This window comes from Uloborus diversus, chromosome 6 (assembly GCF_026930045.1).
Source record: "Uloborus diversus isolate 005 chromosome 6, Udiv.v.3.1, whole genome shotgun sequence".
Lineage (NCBI taxonomy): Eukaryota > Metazoa > Arthropoda > Arachnida > Araneae > Uloboridae > Uloborus > Uloborus diversus.
This window is the reverse complement of record NC_072736.1, coordinates 65987301-66007251: the sequence shown is the minus strand read 5'-3', so window position 1 is coordinate 66007251 and position 19951 is coordinate 65987301. Positions and strand designations below refer to the sequence as shown.

Here is a 19951-nt window from a genome sequence, read left to right as displayed (position 1 = left end):
ACTAAGATTTGAAATAAACTTGAGGGAATTTAAGAATTCCAGAACGGAACAAAGATCTATCTACACACCCCTCAAACCATGATTTCTTAGCAACCTTTAGTAAACATAATTTTCTCCCGTAACCTTCATTTTTCAATGAGACAAACAATCTAAAGTGGAAAAACAAATCTACGAATGTCTCGAAATGTTTTTCGATATATAGAGATTTTTTCGATATATAGAAACAATTTTTCTATGTAATGAACATAGAAATTTGCTGGGATTTCGATCTATAGAAAATTTCGATATGTGGAAGTTCGATTTATGGAGGTTCGACTGTAGTTTTTTATTTCTCACCAACTAAAGAAAACTACCAAAACCATTTTTTTTTACACATGTGCTTTAAAAGGCTCTTTTGGAGAAAGGCTTTAACAGAAAGAAACTCTAGGATTTTCTTAAAAAATCCCTTTAAAAAAAATTGTTTTTTTTTTTTCTTTTTTATATCAACGTTAGCAGTTTGAAAAAAAATTTCTGCAGAGCCAAAAATTTTCTGCGAACACCGTTCGCGCATTCGTCTATATTATGCAAGACTGATTCCAGACTGATGAGTCCATAACAAGGACGAAACTGCAGTCTCTGGATGTGATAACCGGTCTGTCGGTATATTGCATATAATTTTTCTTGTCTCATGCTAAAAATTTTTCATAACTGAAACATTTTATTTTTCGATTTCAACATCCAATCCAGATAATATAGAGCCAACCATACAGAAAAATAATTATCAAATCTTGTGTTAATTTCGTTCGAAACTGAGTTGATTACTTCATACAAAATATTAAAAAAACAATGTTTGACTTTACATCATGTGGGTTTTCGTCACTTTTTTTTTTTTGCGCTTTTTTAAAATTGGCTCGGAGGAAGAATTTTTTTGAAAGGTTTCACAATTGATTGAAATATGCATCTATATAAAATCTAGTTTCAGTTTCAACTGTAGATTGAACTATTGTAGTATGCTGCACAGATCAATTGTAGACTGAACTGTGGTTTGAATATTCCGAAAACTAAGGGTAGCGGATTGAAGATATTTTGATAGAGTAAAGCATTTTTCAAAAACTTTCCTCAATACAAATTTAATAAAAATTCAAACGAAGTCGTACATGGTAAAGGGCATGAGCTTTTTCACCATTGAAAGAATCGTTTTGCAATAATTCTTACAGTCGTCAAATCACTGCCTTGAAGTTATATAGAGAAATAATTTTATGGTTTTAACTCTTGAAGACCATCTTCTGTCATGCCGATATCGCATATTTTTAGAGCCCCATAAAAGGTATTTGTTGATATGTTTTTTTTAAATTCAATAATCACATGCATTTTTAAGAAGTCTCTATGAAAGCTTATACAGTAAAACCTGTAAAGTTGACTACCTTTGTAAGTTGACCACCAGCCTAAGTTGACCGCTATTTTCAGGCACAGAATTATATCTATATCATGTAATTCAACCTCTGTAAGTTGACCACCTATTTAAGCTGACCACTAAAGTAGTGCACCGCAAGTGGTCAACTTACACAGGTTTCACTGTAATGCATTGAGCAGCTGAAACGTGTTTCTAGCAGAATAAAGCGATAAACACTCATCAAATAAATATACACTTAAAAAATGAGCGTAAAAGTGATTGTAAAATATCAAGGAATGTTCTTGTAAAACCATACAGCCACACCACTTAGCACGAGCCTCTCATATTGGACATACCATCGTTACACTGGGCACACAAGTATGAAATATTTAGCCAAAATGAGGAAATGTCTTCTTTAGTTAAAATTAACCATGGTTCTCTATCAGTTTTCTATGTTCTGAAAAGGCCGGAAAATACTTCATGAATTTAAGTCATCATCTAAATAACAAAAAACACTTTTTCTAGTCTGGGAATGCGTCGAGTTTCATCAAATAGTTACTGAGAACCAGCGAGATTTTTTAAAATGAACATTGATTTCCGATTTACATAAATTGAATTCACCCATTTTCTATCATTCTGCTCATAAAATTTGGGGGTGCGACCGCCCCCTCTTGACCCCCCTATTTGCCGCCCCTGATTCCGGTGTTTCTAAAGGGGTCTTTTGCCCTTTTTTGAGAGGAAATTATTGTTAATTTCGATGTAAACTCAAGTGGTGTTATTATTTGGCGGACACTTGGCGATATATCGCCAGTCTTTTGGTCGCCAAGTTTTGTTGCCAATTTGGCGATAAATTTCGCGATTTTTAAATCTGTTTCAGTTTGGCCACTGTTTGTGATATTTAGAGAGTAAACTATTGAATCACATAAAAATTGCCAGTAATGGGGAAATGGCATTAAATTGGAGTAAAAGGAAGTCGTGTGATGCACACATCAGCTCGGTTAATATTGTGTTTTATTTAGTTTTAGTAGGACAAGGAATCATGTCACACAATAAATCCTCACCTCCGTTACCTAAACACAAAATGCCATTCCTCTTTAACACGTTGCAGTAAAGACATCAAATTTTATTTTCCATAATACAAGAGAGCCCCCTTGTTTATTTTCAGCCATAGTTGAAGTTGTGAGATTTTTTTCAAAAAACAAGAAGATAGATTTTGCTTTAAAAACTTAGTGTTTTTATTCTGACTCCTTACCTCCGGGAATTTGAATTTCAGGATGTAAATTAATGTAAAAAAAGAAGTGAACATGTTTTCATATGCCTAACATGTGCAGATTGTAGCAACGAAGAAAGAAAAATTTTCCCTGAAAAATGTATCTATGAAGCCTATATTAAAGGAAAATTCCTCACCTCCGCGACAGACCTTATCAATGTCATTATTTCTGGGGTGAAAATGAATGATGGAAGGGAAATACATCAATAATAGGCCTTCAACCAAAATTATAAATTGTATATTCTAAAATTTACTAAATATTATTTTTTAACATACATTTGAAAATTACTAATTAAGCCATACTTTTATTAAGAGAGCTTAATATTATATTCCCACTAATCATTAAAATAGCTGATTGTTTGCACAATTAACAAAATTACTACTTTGATACTTTGGCCTCAATTTTTAAATATTAAACGTTCTTTTTTTTTTTTTAAATTTCCGTGAACAATTTAATTTTTTTTATTTAAAAGTAAAATAATTGGAACTTAGCTGGGCCATTGTTTATGGTTACTTCTAGTAGGTAACACTTTCATGTAAGAATGAAAAAAAAAGAAAGCAAGCTTTCGAAATTTAAAAATATTTGCGTTCAAAAGTTACGTTTTCTGGAGAAGGACCCATATATATTGTCTGCCCCACTTAAACAAGTACTGTTGGTTCCAACATGTAATATTTTATTAATCATGGTACATATTTGATTTTGTGGGGAAATGTTCTTTAGGAAACTGATTGCACTTGACTGAAAATAATTATTAATAGCTAGATATTTGAAAAAACAATGTTTGTGGTTAAATTTTTTTCAAAATATGACTCAATAAACAGCAAAATAATATAATAATTAAATACATGTTTACGTCTTAAATATAGACAAATTTAAAAGTAATTTCCAACTTAACTTACAAAATCTTTGTTTTGGCACCCCTTTTCCCTGCATTCATTTTTTGAAAAAGTCAGTCATTGAAGATTACTTACTCAAAGTGATTCTGGGGCCCTTTTGCATCCTTTTTGCAAGCTATTATCCTCAGTATTGTATTATACATGTATTACTCAAGATTATATATACCTTCTGTATAGTAATACAGAACAGTATTATCCTCATTTAGATTTTCAAAGTGCTTGTGAAGATGCCCTGTTCAAGGGGCTATATTTTGACAGTTATGTTTGCTGGGGAAAGCTTAACATCCCTTAATTTGCATAGGTTTGTTTCAAAGGTATCTCTGCACATGTATAAAATTTCATCCAAATCGGAGATGATCCCCCAAGTCCCTTGACATGGAATAACTTTTTAGAAAAATCAACCTCAAATTATCTGAAATGCCGTAAAATTTGAATTTTCCAGAATGTTGTTAACCTCAACAATTCCAGTACACCGGCTGATGCTGTATTATACCATAATGCTATATTTGTATTACTTTGCTTATTTTCACTTTTAGTCCACATAGAAAACTTAAATGCTTTAAAAAAGTATACAATGTTCATCATACTATTACTAAGATAATGTGGATGTTTCTTTCAGTCAAATGTACTACTTTTAGTCACTGAAATTGGTAGAATAAGCAAAAAAAAAAAAAGTAATAATAATAATAATAATAACTAGGGGGCTATCGCCCCCTGCTCGCTATCGCTCGCCAACCCCCGGAACTGCTTACGCAGTTCCCTGTGGATCGCTTCGCTCGCTCGCTGTATGCCAATACATTAGCCTAGCTAAAATTTTCCGTAAAAATTAAAGTTGGTAATTGCATTTAGGTCACCATCCATTTAACCAATATGAAAATTACGTTCATAATGTTAATTTGTCTGCTTTAGCCAGATTTTCGACAGTTTAACTTTGCTGTATGTAAGATGACTGCCTTGGCAATGTGCACAACTTTACCATTATAGATACAAAAGTGTCTGTCATTGCTTTGGAGAGATTGCACTTCTACCTGTTGGTCCGCGGAAGGTATTTTATTTCCCTTCTACCACCCATTGGAAAACCAATGAAGGCATTCCCCTATCCGCCACCTGGGGACGCGCCCTCTAGGGGTTACAGGCTCCCCCGAGGGATGTATTTACATTATTTACACTCTTATATATTTACATATTTACACTCTTATCACACATTGCTCCACAATCATGTTCATCGGCAATGTTGTTTTGAACGCGTAGGCGCTTTGAGCGTCGTCTATTCTCTGCTTCAGTACGATTGGCTCGTCTTAAATTGGATTCAAGAACGGTTTCCTGCCTTCTTTGAGCTTTTCTTTGCTGATTAAGGTTGAAATGGGCCACAGCCCGACTCAAACTCATCTCAAAAAAAAAAAAAGTTCGTTGAGTATTCTGTGATTCAAGATTTCAAAACAACGTAGAAGTTTGTTTACATGATTTATCGGCGAAGTGTTGCCAACAGAGGTTTAGAAATTCACCCCTTCATTTGCCGGCACGTAAGAGAATTATATATATAGATAATAACATGGCCCCAGAAAATACTTTTATTTTTCCAACATTTAATTTTAAAATCATTTTTTTCCAATTTCTGGTTTTTAGACCAAAATAATTCATCCTGTGACCTCACAAGGGATGAAAGCCATCTTGAATCAGAGCACGTGGTTGTCTTTTCTGGCAAGATATTGTCCTTTAAAGATTTTTCTCATTGCGAGCAATTCATTAGTGGAATGAGAATTGTTAGTTAAAATAAAATATTCATTTAGCAAAGTTTGGCAGTGTCCTGAAACTTTATTCTGGTAACCCTAGCAATTGCTCATTTGTAAACATCAGCAGCAAGAGAGAAAATAAGTCAAAATTAAGAAAAAAAGAAAAAACTTACCCCATGTTTTTGACCATGCTCTTTCAGAAAAAATATATTATTGACAATGGGAAGCAACCCAATTGAATCGTTTATTTTGGAAACCAGTCCAGCTCCAAGTATTTTTATTTCAGGAAAGAAATTATATCATCATATTAAATTGTTCAATTTTGAATTTTTTTTCACCTGAAAAAAAAAAAAAAAACTAAATATGTATTCCTTTCAGTTTAAAAGATTCAGAAGAAAGATTTAAGTTTTTAAATAATTGCCGAAAAACTTGAATCTGATGGTAAAAATGCTTTTTTTAATCCTTAGAGCTTGGCATTTGACAGCCTTTTGAAATTAATGTTTCAATTCAATGTTTACAAACTTTTATTGTTTTATCAAAGGTAAACATACTTAAAATTAATCTGAGAGTAAAATATTAACTGTAGTATTTAAATGTAAACCTTGGGTCATATTAGCATGTGATGTATTTTCTTAAGAAATAATTTAACAAACTATTGATTTTTCATATGATTTTTTAAAAAGTAATAATTTATTTGATCTGTCAATTAACAATCTAGCCTTATAACATCCTGTGTTAATTTATTTTGCATTTTGTAATATTGTAATACCACTTTCCTGCAAGTGTAAGCTTTCTGAATTTTTACAGTTAGCCAAGACACACGTGTTTCAACGAGTGATGTTTTTACTGGGTTTTTACTGTCTGCTCAACAAGAAACACAGAATGCTAAAGAAGAAAATGTATCTCTGGATGTTCACTTGATGAATTGGCAGAAAATTAACGTCAGGATATCATCCCTTGCTCGTACTTCTACTCTAATGGAAGTATGTGTGTCTTTCTAGCTTTCCATGTTTTGTGTGTGTGCATTGGGGCCGACTTCATAAGTATTGGTGGGGTAGGTGACCCCACCAATATTGAGGTTTTTTGAGAACTAACCCCCCCAATAATTCATTACACAACATAAAATTATTATTAACAATTTCTAAAACTACTGAAAAATGCCTAAATAATTTCATAACTTCTTGCTTACCATTTAATTTTTTTTACATAAAATTTCGTTTCTTATGTAAAATATTGTGTAAGTACAAAAACAAAACCTACAAAGCATAATGCTAAACAGTAATCTACCATTATATTAAAAAATATATTTGCTATAGTACAAAAAAGGGTTTCCAGATTGCCTAAAAAAAAGATTTTCATAAACACAATTTTTTTCAAAAATTTCTGCTGACATGCCCTTCTTGTTTAGGGTATAGAATATTCCCCAAGCCCAGTCTTGTTTGTGCCCCAACAATAATTTCAAAAAACTGCCCCTGTGTGTGCGTGTATGTGTGATAAAGTATCATAAGTTTGTTTTTCATTTCAAAACCTTTTCTTTGTAATATCCTCTTTATAACTTCATGAATAATTGCTATTAGAAAACATGTTTTTTTCCTTCTTTTATTTTAATGCTTTACATTTGCTATAATGAACATAATAATTCTCAATAGTTACAATAATATTTTATATGTTATTCAATACCTGCAATGTTTAGAATTTAAGATGTCACTGTTATTATAAAACTAGCAAGTTGCCCGTCGAGGTATGACCGGTGAAAATACTTTTACTCTTCTACGTTTGAATGAAGGCATTGCCTGTTTAGTGATATTTTGATAGTTATTCCAACTATCAAAATGTAACCCTAACTCCAGTGGATAAACCCTAAAACTCCACTAGGTAGCATTCATTGCTGACCATTTTTTTGTTTTTTCATTCCCTTGAAATAACAGTCTTACCAGTAAAACAATTAAGTGACCGGATCGAGTTCAACCTTGTCACAGTAAAGCCTTTCCCTGCATGTTAAACATTACCAAAATATATTATCAAATTATCATGCCATGGCACAAGTTTCATTGTTCAAACTTGCGGGCTACTCGATCATTGGCTATTATATATATGATGATTATTACACTGCAGTTTTATCCAAATGAGTTTCTTGTCTTTAAGTATTAAACAAAATCATACATTATTTCTCACGGGCGTAACTAAGGGGGGGGGGTTTGGGGACAACCCTCCACCCCAGTGGCGTAGCTAGACCCGACTTTCGGGGGGGGGGGGTTACTTCTTATATATATATATTTATATATATATATATATATATATATATATATATATATATATATATATATATATATATATATATATATATATATATATACACACACACACACACATATATATATATATATATACATATATATACATATATATACATATATATATATATATATATATATATATATATATATATATATATATATATATATATATATATATATATGTATAATCGCTTGGAATTTTTCCCTTTTCTTCTTTTTTTTTCTTTCTCCTCTCTTCTTTTTCTCTTTTTTTTTTTTGAGACTAACTTTTCGGGGGGGGGTTTTGTCCCCAAAACCCCCCCTTAGCTACGCCCCTGCTCCACCCCAAAATGTTAGTCTCAAAAGAAAAAAGAGAAAAAAATGAGAGAAGAGAAAGAAAAAGAAAAAAAATCAAAACGACTCTTTTCTGAGTAACAAAGGTCAAAAATTCACTTCACTCCCCCCCCCCCCCCAATGCCATTGAAAATCTGCTTCATGTGTGACCCTCAAACATAAAGTCGCCTGCCTCCTTCTGCTGCGACATTTGAGTGAAATTTGACACTTTGCTTTAGAGATGAGATTGATTTGTTAAATCCATGTATATGCAGCCTTTCTTTGTTGTAGATTCTGCAAATTGTTAAATATGTTTAATTTTATGACCCGCGCAGTGGGAATATTGCATACAGTCGAATCTGTATGTTTCAAATTTCACATTAAAGAAAAAAATTGAGATAAAGAGGTTTTGAGATACGGAGGCTTTAATGAACTTTTTATAGAAATTTGAAATATGATGCTGAAAATTTGAAATCCATACTAAAGACAATATGGGCTCTTGATTAGAATTCTTCTTTATTAGTTTTGTTAGGTATTTATTCTATTATTACATTATTAAGTGCTTTATTGCGAGTTTAAGGAATCATTGTGACAGTACAAGAAACTAGTAAAAGAAACTTTAAGCATATCTTTTTCAAGAAAAAGTCTTTTATTGCTTTTTGGTCCCTGAATTTTTTTTTTTTTTTTTTTTTTTTTGATTCATTATTTATCCTCTTGAGGTTAGCAATTGCTGCAAATCTAACTTTCTTTTCACTCCTATCATTTCGGTTTTCTAAGGAATCACAATTTTAAGAAAGAGAGCAACCAAAGAACAGTACTAATCCAGATAACAAAGTGAAATGGCTTTTAACTTGAATGACCTTTAACCATGAACTTGAAATGTTCATCTTACATGTCAAGCCTATGAATTTCACCCCTTTACTCTTCTTCCAAGAAAGTGCGCGAAACGACTGTCCTTTGATTAATCTTCCTGGAAAGCCTATTCGTGGAACGCATTTCTCCCTTTTTTCCACTGCCTCCTCAGCTATTGAAGACAATTCCTCTGTTTCTGAGTTGAAGAAAATGCTTTTGTTTGCTGCTTTAAAGATCATTGAGCTTCGAATCCGAAAATGATAGCATAACCGGAATTCAAGACGATAAAGGTTTTTGTTGGTCTGGTCTCGTGTGTGTCATAGGTCATAGTCAAAACGACCTTTGCTAACCAGAACCAATTGCAATCGCATTGATTTTTCAGCCAGTATTTACTGCATATTCTTTTGGAAACGTAGTCTGTTTAAAATAGTACATTCTAAGTGAAAGTTGTTGCATAATGAAGCGAGCAAAACCGATAACAAGCTTTTTTAAACCCAAAGAAAAAAATTAAAACGACGAAAAAGATTGCTCTAAAAATAGAAAGTTAACATCGTCTGAAGAAAACGAAGTACAGTCTGCAAAGCAGCATTAGTCCCATCGGACCCTTCTGAAGGTAATTTTATTTTAATTCAAAAGAAAAACTGCATAGCATTACATGAATAAAATGTTTAAAAGCGAAATGAATCTAGATTATTTCTATTAGCTTGGTTCGCATTAAAAAGTAGAAAATAAAAAAGAAAATTGCTGTTGCTCTCTCAAATAGATATTTATGTAAATCCTAAAGCAGCTAATAAAATTAAAAATAAAGACTTGAGAGGAGAACAGATGGTACGCTTTTGAGCGAATAAATTTCTACCGCCTATATTTCTTCCCTAACTTTTTTTATTCAAATTTTATTAACTGCTTTAGAATTAGCATAAATGTAAATACATAAAAAGCAACATATAAATATAACAATATGAAAAGCAATTTCATTTTTTGCGGGTTATAATTCAAGAAGTCTTTTTTTATTTTATTTCATACTTTTAGTACAAACCAAGTTAGAAAAATATTACTCTTTATAGTCTGACCACCGATGAGATTGAAAAATAAACATCTAGTTTACAGGCGGAAATGGAAGTATCTATTAGTTTTCAGGGATGCCAGCTTTTGTAGATGTGCGTTAGCCTCTAAATTAAGCAGTCACACTGAAATGAACGGAACACCCTCATCAAATATTTGATTTCCCCCTGATTTTGATAGACTCGTTTTGACAAGACGTTGCTAGAAAATTTCACTTAAAATTAAATGGAGGGAAAAGAAAAAAAAGTTGAATTTTCCTTAACATTAAAAAAAAAAAATCTTTGCTTTTGTTTTGTTTGACACAAGTATCGAAATTGGGGCACCCCATTCCAAAGTATGTAAGATTCACACTCCCTCTTATTTTTTTAATACTAAAAAAATTTACATTTATATATATATATATATATATATATATATATATATATATATATATATATATATATATATATATATATATATATATATATATAAAAGAAGTAACCCCCCCCCCAAAAGTCGGGTCTGGCTACGCCTTTGTTATTTCTCATACCTAAGAAACATCTTCTGACTCTTATTCAATTTTCAAATAACTGATGAAGATTCTAAATCCAGTGTCAGATTTGCAATACTTAGCAAGTTTTCCATTGAACCATTGTTAAACATTGTTGATTGTTCTATCACAAATTTAAACTTGATCCTGCATCAGTACAAAATAAACAAGGGGATGTAGGTAGGTAAAATATTCAACTCACCCTAAGACCCTTCTTCCTTAGTGGGAGGAGAACACACAAGTGTAATTTCTTAAGTGAAAAGTATTTGATCACATTTTAAATTATTTTTCAATATCTACATAGCATAAAATCAAGTCTCCAAAAAGCCTCTATGTGTTTGAACGCGCAAAACTTGAGAACCACCTGGTCAATTTCGCTGAAATTTTCAGTTTGTTTCTTTATGTCCAGAAAAGATTTGCAGACCAGTTCGAAAAAATTTGATGATTAGTTCTTTTTTATTCTAATTTAGGCCCAGTTTTCACATAAATTCCCGAATATGATAGGGCGAAAAATTACTTGCACATATCATTAATATTCATATCGTTGGAAGGGATAGAATTTTCTGCATACTACGCAATTTGTTTCAATGCTCTAACTTAATTACGGCGACGGTTATTTGCGTTTTTAGCTTAAATTTGTTTAGGCTTAGCTGAAATTTAGGCGTTACTTTCTTCCTTAAATATATCAATAAAAAGTGAAGGAATTGTCCCACAGTTTTCTTAACACCATTGGAGAAAGTGGCATTTTTTGCTCCAGATCTATCTCGACCTATGGTTGGAAAACAGTGGCGGCTTGTGCCTTGAAAAAGTGAGGGGGCCAGATCATGGGTACACTCACCCCCCCTCCTGGTTTTTGAAATTTTTTTATTTATTTTTTATTTTTTTAATATTTTAATTTTTTATTTTTTTTTCTTAAATCAATAAAATTAAATTCATTTTAGCAACTAAATTAAAAACGTGATGAAGTAATAACTTTTAAGGTACATTCAAAACTATATAAAAATAATCTACAAAATAAATTCTAGTGCAAATGAAGGCTTCATCCTTTACTGTACGTTTTTTATTTTACATAGCCTGAATCACGTAAGAACATTCAAGCTATATAAAAGAAACGGCACACAGGTGGGGTAACGGTCTCTGCTATAAATATTGAGGTTCAATGTGTTAGTTTTGAGAGGGAAAACACACACACAAATAATCCGCGACAACATATAGTCCGCACATCATTAATAAATCTGCATTTTATTTAAGACTAATTGTTGAATATACATCACTTGACACAATTTTTATTTTCAAGGTAGACTGGGCAAAGCCAGGCCATGCTGTTAGTCAAATATAAAGCTGTTGTTTGCAGGACAAAATGTCTGTTTTGCAAAGAATTTCTTATATTGTTAGGATTGCGTAATTTAGATATTTTTAAGTGCATTGTTTTCATTCAATGCGTTTCCTAGCCATAGTTTTAAAAAAAAAATTGGGGTTTAGTCAAGGACGCATACAAAAGAGGGGCGACAGGGGTGATCTCTGGTGATAGGGGTAATATCCGTGCTGCCCCTCCCCCCCCCACCCCTATCTGTCACCCCGGATAGGAGTGATATCCATGCAGGCTGCCCGGGCAATTTTTTCAAGTTAAAGTCATAAAACGCAAGTGAGGGCCATCTCTGATGAAGTTTAGAATGGACCTTGAGTCTTCCTCCCGGAAACTTTTCAGAATTTAAGCTCCCAAAGAAGGAAATTTCGGAGGCCTTTCCCAAGGACATAGTGCAAAGTTGAAGTCTTAAGACGTGATTGTAGACATCTCAGCTAGTGTTAAAGGAAAGAAAGGGTTCAGTGGCTTGTTTCCAGTGAATTTTCTAAAAAACACGATTTTAGATGACCTTCAATGATGTTAGGGGAAAGGAAGACATTTCCCCAAAATTATTACAAAATTGAAGTTCTATAACGTAATTTTTGAATACCTCTTTCAACGTAAAACAAAAGAAATAGGCTCTGGGACCTCCTTGGTTAAATCTCTAAATTTTAGTTTTTTTTTATAAAAATTATGTGGCAGCTCCTCTCCTCCCCAAAAGAATTCTAAATCCGTCCTTGGGTTAAGCTTTCACATTAACAATCCTTGAAGTTTTCTATGAAGTTATTGAGTTTGTAGCATCATTTGAAATTAGAGTATAACCTTCATGTATTCAAATTAAATTTTTTTTTAATGAATGACTATGTTTTGCTGTGGAAAAAATTCTGATATAGGTGTATGTTTTCTTCTGAAACTTTGGAAAAATGTTGATGTATTACCATAAATTTATGCTGTCTTGTAATAACCTCAATAATGTAATATTATAGAAGTAGATTTTGTTGGTGTTATGTTTGAAATTCATTTATGATAATTTTGTTTTAGGCTGTAAGCAAAATTTTAAAACTTGAAGAAAAGTATATTTCCTACTTTTGTCTATATCTTGTTAGTAAATGCAACAATGAAATTTCAGGTATGTTGATTTTATTGTTTTTGCAATTAATAATATTCTGTATTAATTGATTTAAAAAGTGGAGCTTCTGCTTTTTAACTTTCTTTTCTATTGTTTCAAATTCAATTTAAGTGTCAAATAGTTTACTTTCTTTGCAATTTCTAGAACTAATTGCATTAAAGTGTCAAATGCTAATTTGTTTTAAAAACTATAAAGTTTGGTTTAAACAAAATATTTTTGAATCCTGTTTCGAGTTTTAAACCTATAGTGCTGGCCAAATTATTTGACTAAAGAGTTTTTTTTTTTTTTTTTTGTTTTTTGTACACTATTTGTACTAAAATACTACTTATTTTACTGGTAAAGTACAGTACATACTGTATACTGTTTATTACGTTATTTTAGCATAATTTAATGTTTGCAGGTGGCAGCACTGTCTGCTTTGTTTATGTTCTTTGTTTATCTACCTACCAGGAACATAACATCAATCAGCTTAAACAGTTCACTAGTTCTTTTTACTAGTGTGTTTTGTTATATTTAAAGTTAGTTTTAGGTAATTTGTGAGTATGTGTATGTGAGTATATATAATAGTGAGTATAAACAATTTTTTACCTCCTCTTTTAAAAAGTTAAGAAAAGGTGTAAACCTTGTGAAAAGTACGTTAAAAAGATTTAAAATGCTCATCAAGAACAAGGGAATGCATACTAAATATTAGATAATTATTTCACTGTTTGTTAATGTGTCTATAGTTATGTAATCAATAAAGAATTTGCTTTTAAAACAGTCTTAGTCTAATAATTTGGTCAGCACTGTAGAGTTTTAAATTTATATTGGAGAATGGTCTACTTGTATGTATAAATGATTAAATAATATTGAATCTAGTTGGCAATGAATCTTTGAAAATATGTTTCAGCAGCATATTTCTGATCATGTATAATATTTTTTCTTCTGGGTTTTGAATTGGTAAATTTTATATGTAATTTGTAAAGATAATACATTTTTTAAACAAGTAAATAAGACATATAAAAATGCAGTTAAAAGTTGTATGACTTAAAAGTTGACATTTGTATTGATTAATTCACAGTTGAGAGAAAGCTTCAAGATTTTGAGTCTGCATACTTGTCTCTGAAGTCCTCGGGTTCCAATTATTATTTAGTGGTACGTAAAAGGTAAATACAAATTATTTTGCTTATTTTTTTGAAAAATTATTTTATGTGTTTAACAATATTAAATGCAAAAAATGAAGGAAAATTGGTTGCAATTTAAGCTCTACTATAAAAGGCTTATTTAAATGCTAAAAGTTTGCTTCTTTTAATATAATGTGAAAAAAGTGGAAATGATTTTGAAAAAGATAGTTATCAGTCTTGGTAACTGTTTTTAGAATTCATAGCATTTTCTCAAAATATCTTTTTTGTCTAATGGAGGCTACGTTTTTAGGCTATTTAGCCTTTAGCAGATCTATTGCGATCCAGTCGTTCGTGTGCCACCATTAAGGCGCAGATGTCAATGGCACGGGTAATTTGGACGCCCAGTTTCCACTAGATGGAGGCACCTTTGATGCAAAATTTTCACTAGGAATTTAATTTTGCCTAGGGAATTCTAAGCCAAACAAATACAAAAAGGGATCTTTTACATTCCGCATAATCATACGACGTGGACTCTGATGATTTTCTGCATCTTGAAAATCCACCGACTGGCTACTCCAGGTCAGAACCTGGGTCAACCGGCATAGAAGGCCAGCGCCTAACCATAACGCCACCAGCAGACTTTTCTCAAAGTATCTACACAATGGTATTTTGAGTGGTATAATTATGAATTACTAGCAAAAATACCCGGCGTTGCCTGGGTCAGTAATAATTATTAGAAAAAATCGTTACTTGCTTTTGTTTTCTGTTTTAAGTGAAAGAATTTAAAACACATCTTTTTGACGTGATTAAAAATCGAGTTTCTTCCTTACCCATAAAACTAAAATAGCAATAAGTATAAAGAACAAAGTAGTATTGATTTAGAAATGAAAGCACTATATTTAAGCATATACAAATTTAAAAAACATGAAATTAATCTTCTCATGTTTAAAAAGATTAATCTGTTGATACTTTTTTTTTAACATGGAGTCTAAAACCTTCTCTGTATGGCTAATGAAGTACAAAGTGATTAAAAAAAAGTAGCTGCTCTCGTAATCCTCTTATACTTGCTTTAGTTATTTCGAGAAATTTCAATCATTGTGGCTCTTGGTGCGATTTTACCGAATTTGCGAAAGTCGTTTCGGGGTACCTTCGATGATGCTCCCCCATTCTTTCCTTACTTTGTAAAACGATATGATATTAATTTTCGTTACAGAGATATCGTCGCCAGATGCTGAGATATTTTTGGTCACCATAAAATGGCGCTAAACAGTTTCATCCGAAATGTTACCAAAATAAGTAATAAAATTTGGTGATTGTTTGAAATTGTGCAAAAAGGAAAATTAATGGAAGTTTTTGTGCTGTTTATGGATTTGCCTAATTTAGTTGCTGGATTATTTAACACAGTAAAAAAAGTCTTTTGAAAATTCTTTGATTGGCGATATTTTGTTTACATGGTGAAAGCTGAGGAACATTATGACGTAGTCTTCGGCTTCAAAAACAGCAACGTTGAAAAAACTGCCAAGTGCATCAGCTACGGAAATCTTTCTGCAAAAATTTTGGCGATCTGCTGGTTGTTTGGATGAGTAAGTGTTCAATCAGCATAAATAATAATGAAACCATTAATTACGTTAAAGTTCCGTTTAAATGGAAAATCATCAGCCAAATCATGTATTATTTGCCAATCTTGTGCAAAAATCTTACTTCAAGATTTGACTTGAGAAAAGCCTTGAACAATCACGAAAAGCAAAGAAAGTCAACAATACAACAATTGTCGCTATCGACAGGGAGTTGAGATGATACACTAAATACTGTATTGAGTTGAGGAAAGCCTTCGAACATGGATCTAAAAAGCTCATAACTCGTTTTTTATTTTACTTAGAAATTTCGAACAGGTGCCATCTTCAGCAGAAAAATCAGAGCTTTCAATGGACATATAATGTAAATATGTGCAAGTATTTTTTCATCCCAATATTAGAGAATTTATACAAAAATTGTGTTTTATTGCCCCCCCCCTAAGGGGGTTTTGCCCCCCATAACGGGACGAAAACTACCCTATGTGTTATTCTGATGCATAAGCTATATTATTGTAAAGTTTCATCAAAATCCGTTTGGTAGTTTTTGCGTGAAAGAGTAACAAACATCCATACATCCATACAGACAAACTTTGGCATATATAATATTAGTAAGATAATTTTGCTTTAACAATTGTAATCCAAGTTTCTACCCTTGCATAGTGGAAAAAAAAACCTTTTACATTATTTGAATTAAAATCTGAGAATGTTCCTTTTCTCCCTTGTTTTTCTCATACTTCATAACATTAGTACGACTCATTGTAAAAGTGACTTATCTCCTTGTTATCAATTTTTGAAGAACCGAGTCCATTGTAAATTTAGCCTCTATTACAAAAGGTATTCAGGCCACTAGTTGTCATCAAATATTTAAAAAAGTAAGTTGCTTCACTTTTATACTGAAAGATATAACTAAATACAATACCATTTTTCAAAAACAATAATATTTTTAAAATAGAGAGTTATAGGTATGACTTTTACAATGGAATGACATTTATGTTAGTTATCTAATGCTTATCTAATGAGATGCTGTCTTGCTTATTGCAGTTTTACAATGTAGTAATGCCTTAACATTTGTGAGAGCCACTGAAAAGGGAGTTATCTAAGCTTCCACGAAATTTTTGTTAAAATAACAAAGTTATAAAAGTATATGTTTGTTGCTTATGCCTCAGCATAAAAAGTTCAAATTGTGTTTGAAACATAAAAAGGTACTATTGCATTTTATCAGTTAAAAAGTTCAAGTTATTTTGTATTTTATAAATGCTTAGTAGTTAAAGTTTGTTTTCAGTAAAACTTTTGCTTCAGTTCCTCATTTAAACTCGAAACTTCTCTCCACTGATATATCATGCTCTAAATTGTCAATTAGATGTGGCTGCTTTAAAATTGTACCTACACTTACAGTGTGCTTTTTTTTTTAATCTGCCATATAGTTAATAATGCTTTAAAAACATGCAAAAAAAAAAAAAAAAAAAGAAAGGAAAAAAAATAGCACCAACAACAGAAATGTTTTCATTTTGGATTTTTGATAATGAAATTGAGGCACTTGCAAGTACAGTAACCCCTCGTTATATCATGCATTTCGGGAACAAAGAAAAAGCATGATATAACCAAGGTCATTAAAAATAGTTATCTATCCAATATGCCGGTAAATTAGCATTAGTTCTTTTTTACATTATTTTCAAATGGTTTCGATATAGTTCACTATTATACGTACTAAAATTTGAACAAGATTGAAATTTAAATTAATTTCAGCGCCAAAAAGGTACAAACATCTAATGGCGAATTGGAAGATGACTTTTCTTAGTTACCGCGAGATAAGAGTGAGCATTCCAACACCCCCATTGGGCATAGACTTTCTAATCGATAGGATTAGAAAGTCTATAGACTTTCTAATCTCATCGATTTGCTGTTGAAAGGATGCGAAAAGTAAAAATAACCACATTGCTTCCAGAAAACTCTTCCGACCGTCCAGATCAGATTTGTGCAACCAAGCACAAGTCTTTTCTGTACTAGAAGGCAGTCAAGGGCATATGTTTTCTTCCACTTAGGCCAGTATGACGCCTGCTGTCTCTTTAAACATTGTAAAGGTCTTAGTATCAATACAAAAGAAAAAATAGTTTACAGACCATCTTTTTAAACTGAAGTGTTCTGCGGGTATGTACATTTGGATGATAGGGATAGCCGCTGCTTTTCAAGCAAATTCAGAAGAATGGAGGCATCTTCGTTTTGTTCATTGACAAAACAAATAAGAAAGAGACCTCTTCTGAGTAATAACATATTTTTTCATAAATGGTTTCCAACTTAAAACAAGGTTTTTTTTAGGCTTTAATATTTCGGGAGACAGAAGAAAAGAGTGATGTATTCGAATGAGCGATATAACGAGGAGCTTCTGTATATTTTATTTTGCTACAATTTTATGTTCAAGAATATTCAAAATTTGATAAAGGAGTATTATATTCCAGTCATATTAGACATTAAAATCGCAAACTGCGATTTTTTAATATGTTGTTTATGTCACTTAGAGTAGTATAAATCTAAGTTTGCAGTTTTCAAAAACCTTTGCTCGCTGCATAATTCGCAAAAAACTGCGAAATTTTCAGACTTTTGTTAGTTTTTCCTTTCTAACTCCAGGGTTTGCACGGGTCATGGAAATCCTGGAGAGTCATGGAAAAAAATGAACAGATTTCAAACCTGGAAAAGTCATGGAAAATTAATATTTTTATTGAAAGTCATGAAAATTTATTTAAAGTCATGGAAAAATTTGTTGAGTAGCAAGAAAGTAACAGTAACTAAAAGAGCATTAAAAACCTTGAGTGATTTAAAAGTATTGCTTGTAAAAGATATTTATACTGGAAAATTGAATGATCCCCAAAATGAATCTGAGTTTTGGAATCCTGTTGTATCCACTTCTGTTACAGCCTCCCACCTTTTTTAATTCTGTGATTTTACTACTGGGACATCACAAATTTTGAATTCATCATTATTTTCAGCACTTCTTATATTTTATATGCTATAGTGGTGGAATTACATGTTCTTGATTTTTGCCTCTCCCACTCAAAAAGTAATTAAATTGCATCTGAGTTTATTTCAACCACTCATTTAAAAAAAAAATATCATTATTAAATTTATCAGAGCTTATCTTAATTTGTTGAAGGCTTTAGAAAATCAATACTTTTGTCAGGGGATAGAACATTGAAATAGGGGAATTCTAATACTCTAAAACAGTGGTGCCCAACAAAGGGCTCGCAAAACTGATTCCATGTGTCCAGCTGAAATATCTGGTTTAAATAAATAAATTTGCTGAAAAACGTAGCTTTGCTTTAAAGAACGAAAATATTGTCAAGTTAAATGGATGGTTAGATGCCCTGTTGACACCTAAGGGCAATATTTTTATAAAGTAAATTTATTATTCAAAACTTTGTCTCATGCAAACCTTGTCCTGTTCATTACTATTCTGCCCTATTTATTAGACATTTAAGCATCAGTATATTGCATTCTCTATGTTTTTGCTTCACTTAAATTTATATGTTAATGACAAACAAGAACAGTTTATAATTAGTTTCTATATTGTGCACTGACATTTTTTCAATCACAAGCACAAGTAAGCACTTCAGTGAGGAAGTGGCATTCACGCAAAAATTTTGCTAAATGCCTATTTCCGAAAATTGGAGAGTTTGACATTTAATAGTACTATTCTCTTCGTGTAACAAGGTCATGAAAATTTTTATGAAGTCAGGAAAAAGTCTTGGAAAAGTCATGGAATTTTTTTATCCGAAGTGAGTATGAACCCTGAGCTCCTAAACTATGCAACTTGTGATACTAAATGGGAATACCAGTTTTAAAGTACATTAAATTTGGAACAGTTTAAGCTAAAGTAGTGCTCTGTACAACCAACAGTTTAGAAGATCTTGTACTTTGAAAATTGACCATTTTTCGCAAAAAATGAAGAAATTACGCTTTGATCACATTTCAAGTGAAATATCGAAATAAATTTCTACTCCACAAGAAAAAAACTGGATATACTGTTGCAGTAAATTTAACTGACTTTCATTTAAGCCGAAAACAAATTCTGTAGATTCAATAGTTCTTTTACAATCGCAGAACAAACAAATAATCGGAAAATTCGATTTTTGATGAAATGAGAAAAAACACTTCTCAAGACAATTTGGAAGATCCTATTTTAAACAAAGGGGCAAAGAATGATATAATAAGATTCTAATGTGTGTTTATATAAATTATGTGTGTTGACAAAACATGGTGGTTATAAAGAAAAAGAATAGGCCAATAGTTGACTGCCCTATGCAGGTAACGCAAACATTCCTTTCCCTACGTATCTATACCTTTCACATTAACAAATTTTCTGCCGTATTTCGTTTTACGACTTGAAACTTACCTACCAAGTTTTATTTTGAATATAGAATTTTTTTTATTATGAACATTTTATTTTTGAACAAAAGACTTTCAAAACAAAATACCTCCCTT

General features: G+C 31.7%; 1 protein-coding gene across 1 annotated transcript in view; it reads left to right on the top strand.

Moving 5' to 3' along the window:
* LOC129224488 (sorting nexin-17-like) overlaps positions 1-19951 on the top strand; it is a 47318-nt gene that overhangs the window by 9117 nt on the left and 18250 nt on the right. Inside the window, exons 3-5 of the mRNA XM_054858947.1 lie at positions 6080-6255; positions 12711-12798; positions 13859-13943. Of these exons, the coding sequence (XP_054714922.1) occupies positions 6080-6255; positions 12711-12798; positions 13859-13943 (349 nt within the window). The remainder of the gene's footprint in view (positions 1-6079; positions 6256-12710; positions 12799-13858; positions 13944-19951) is intronic.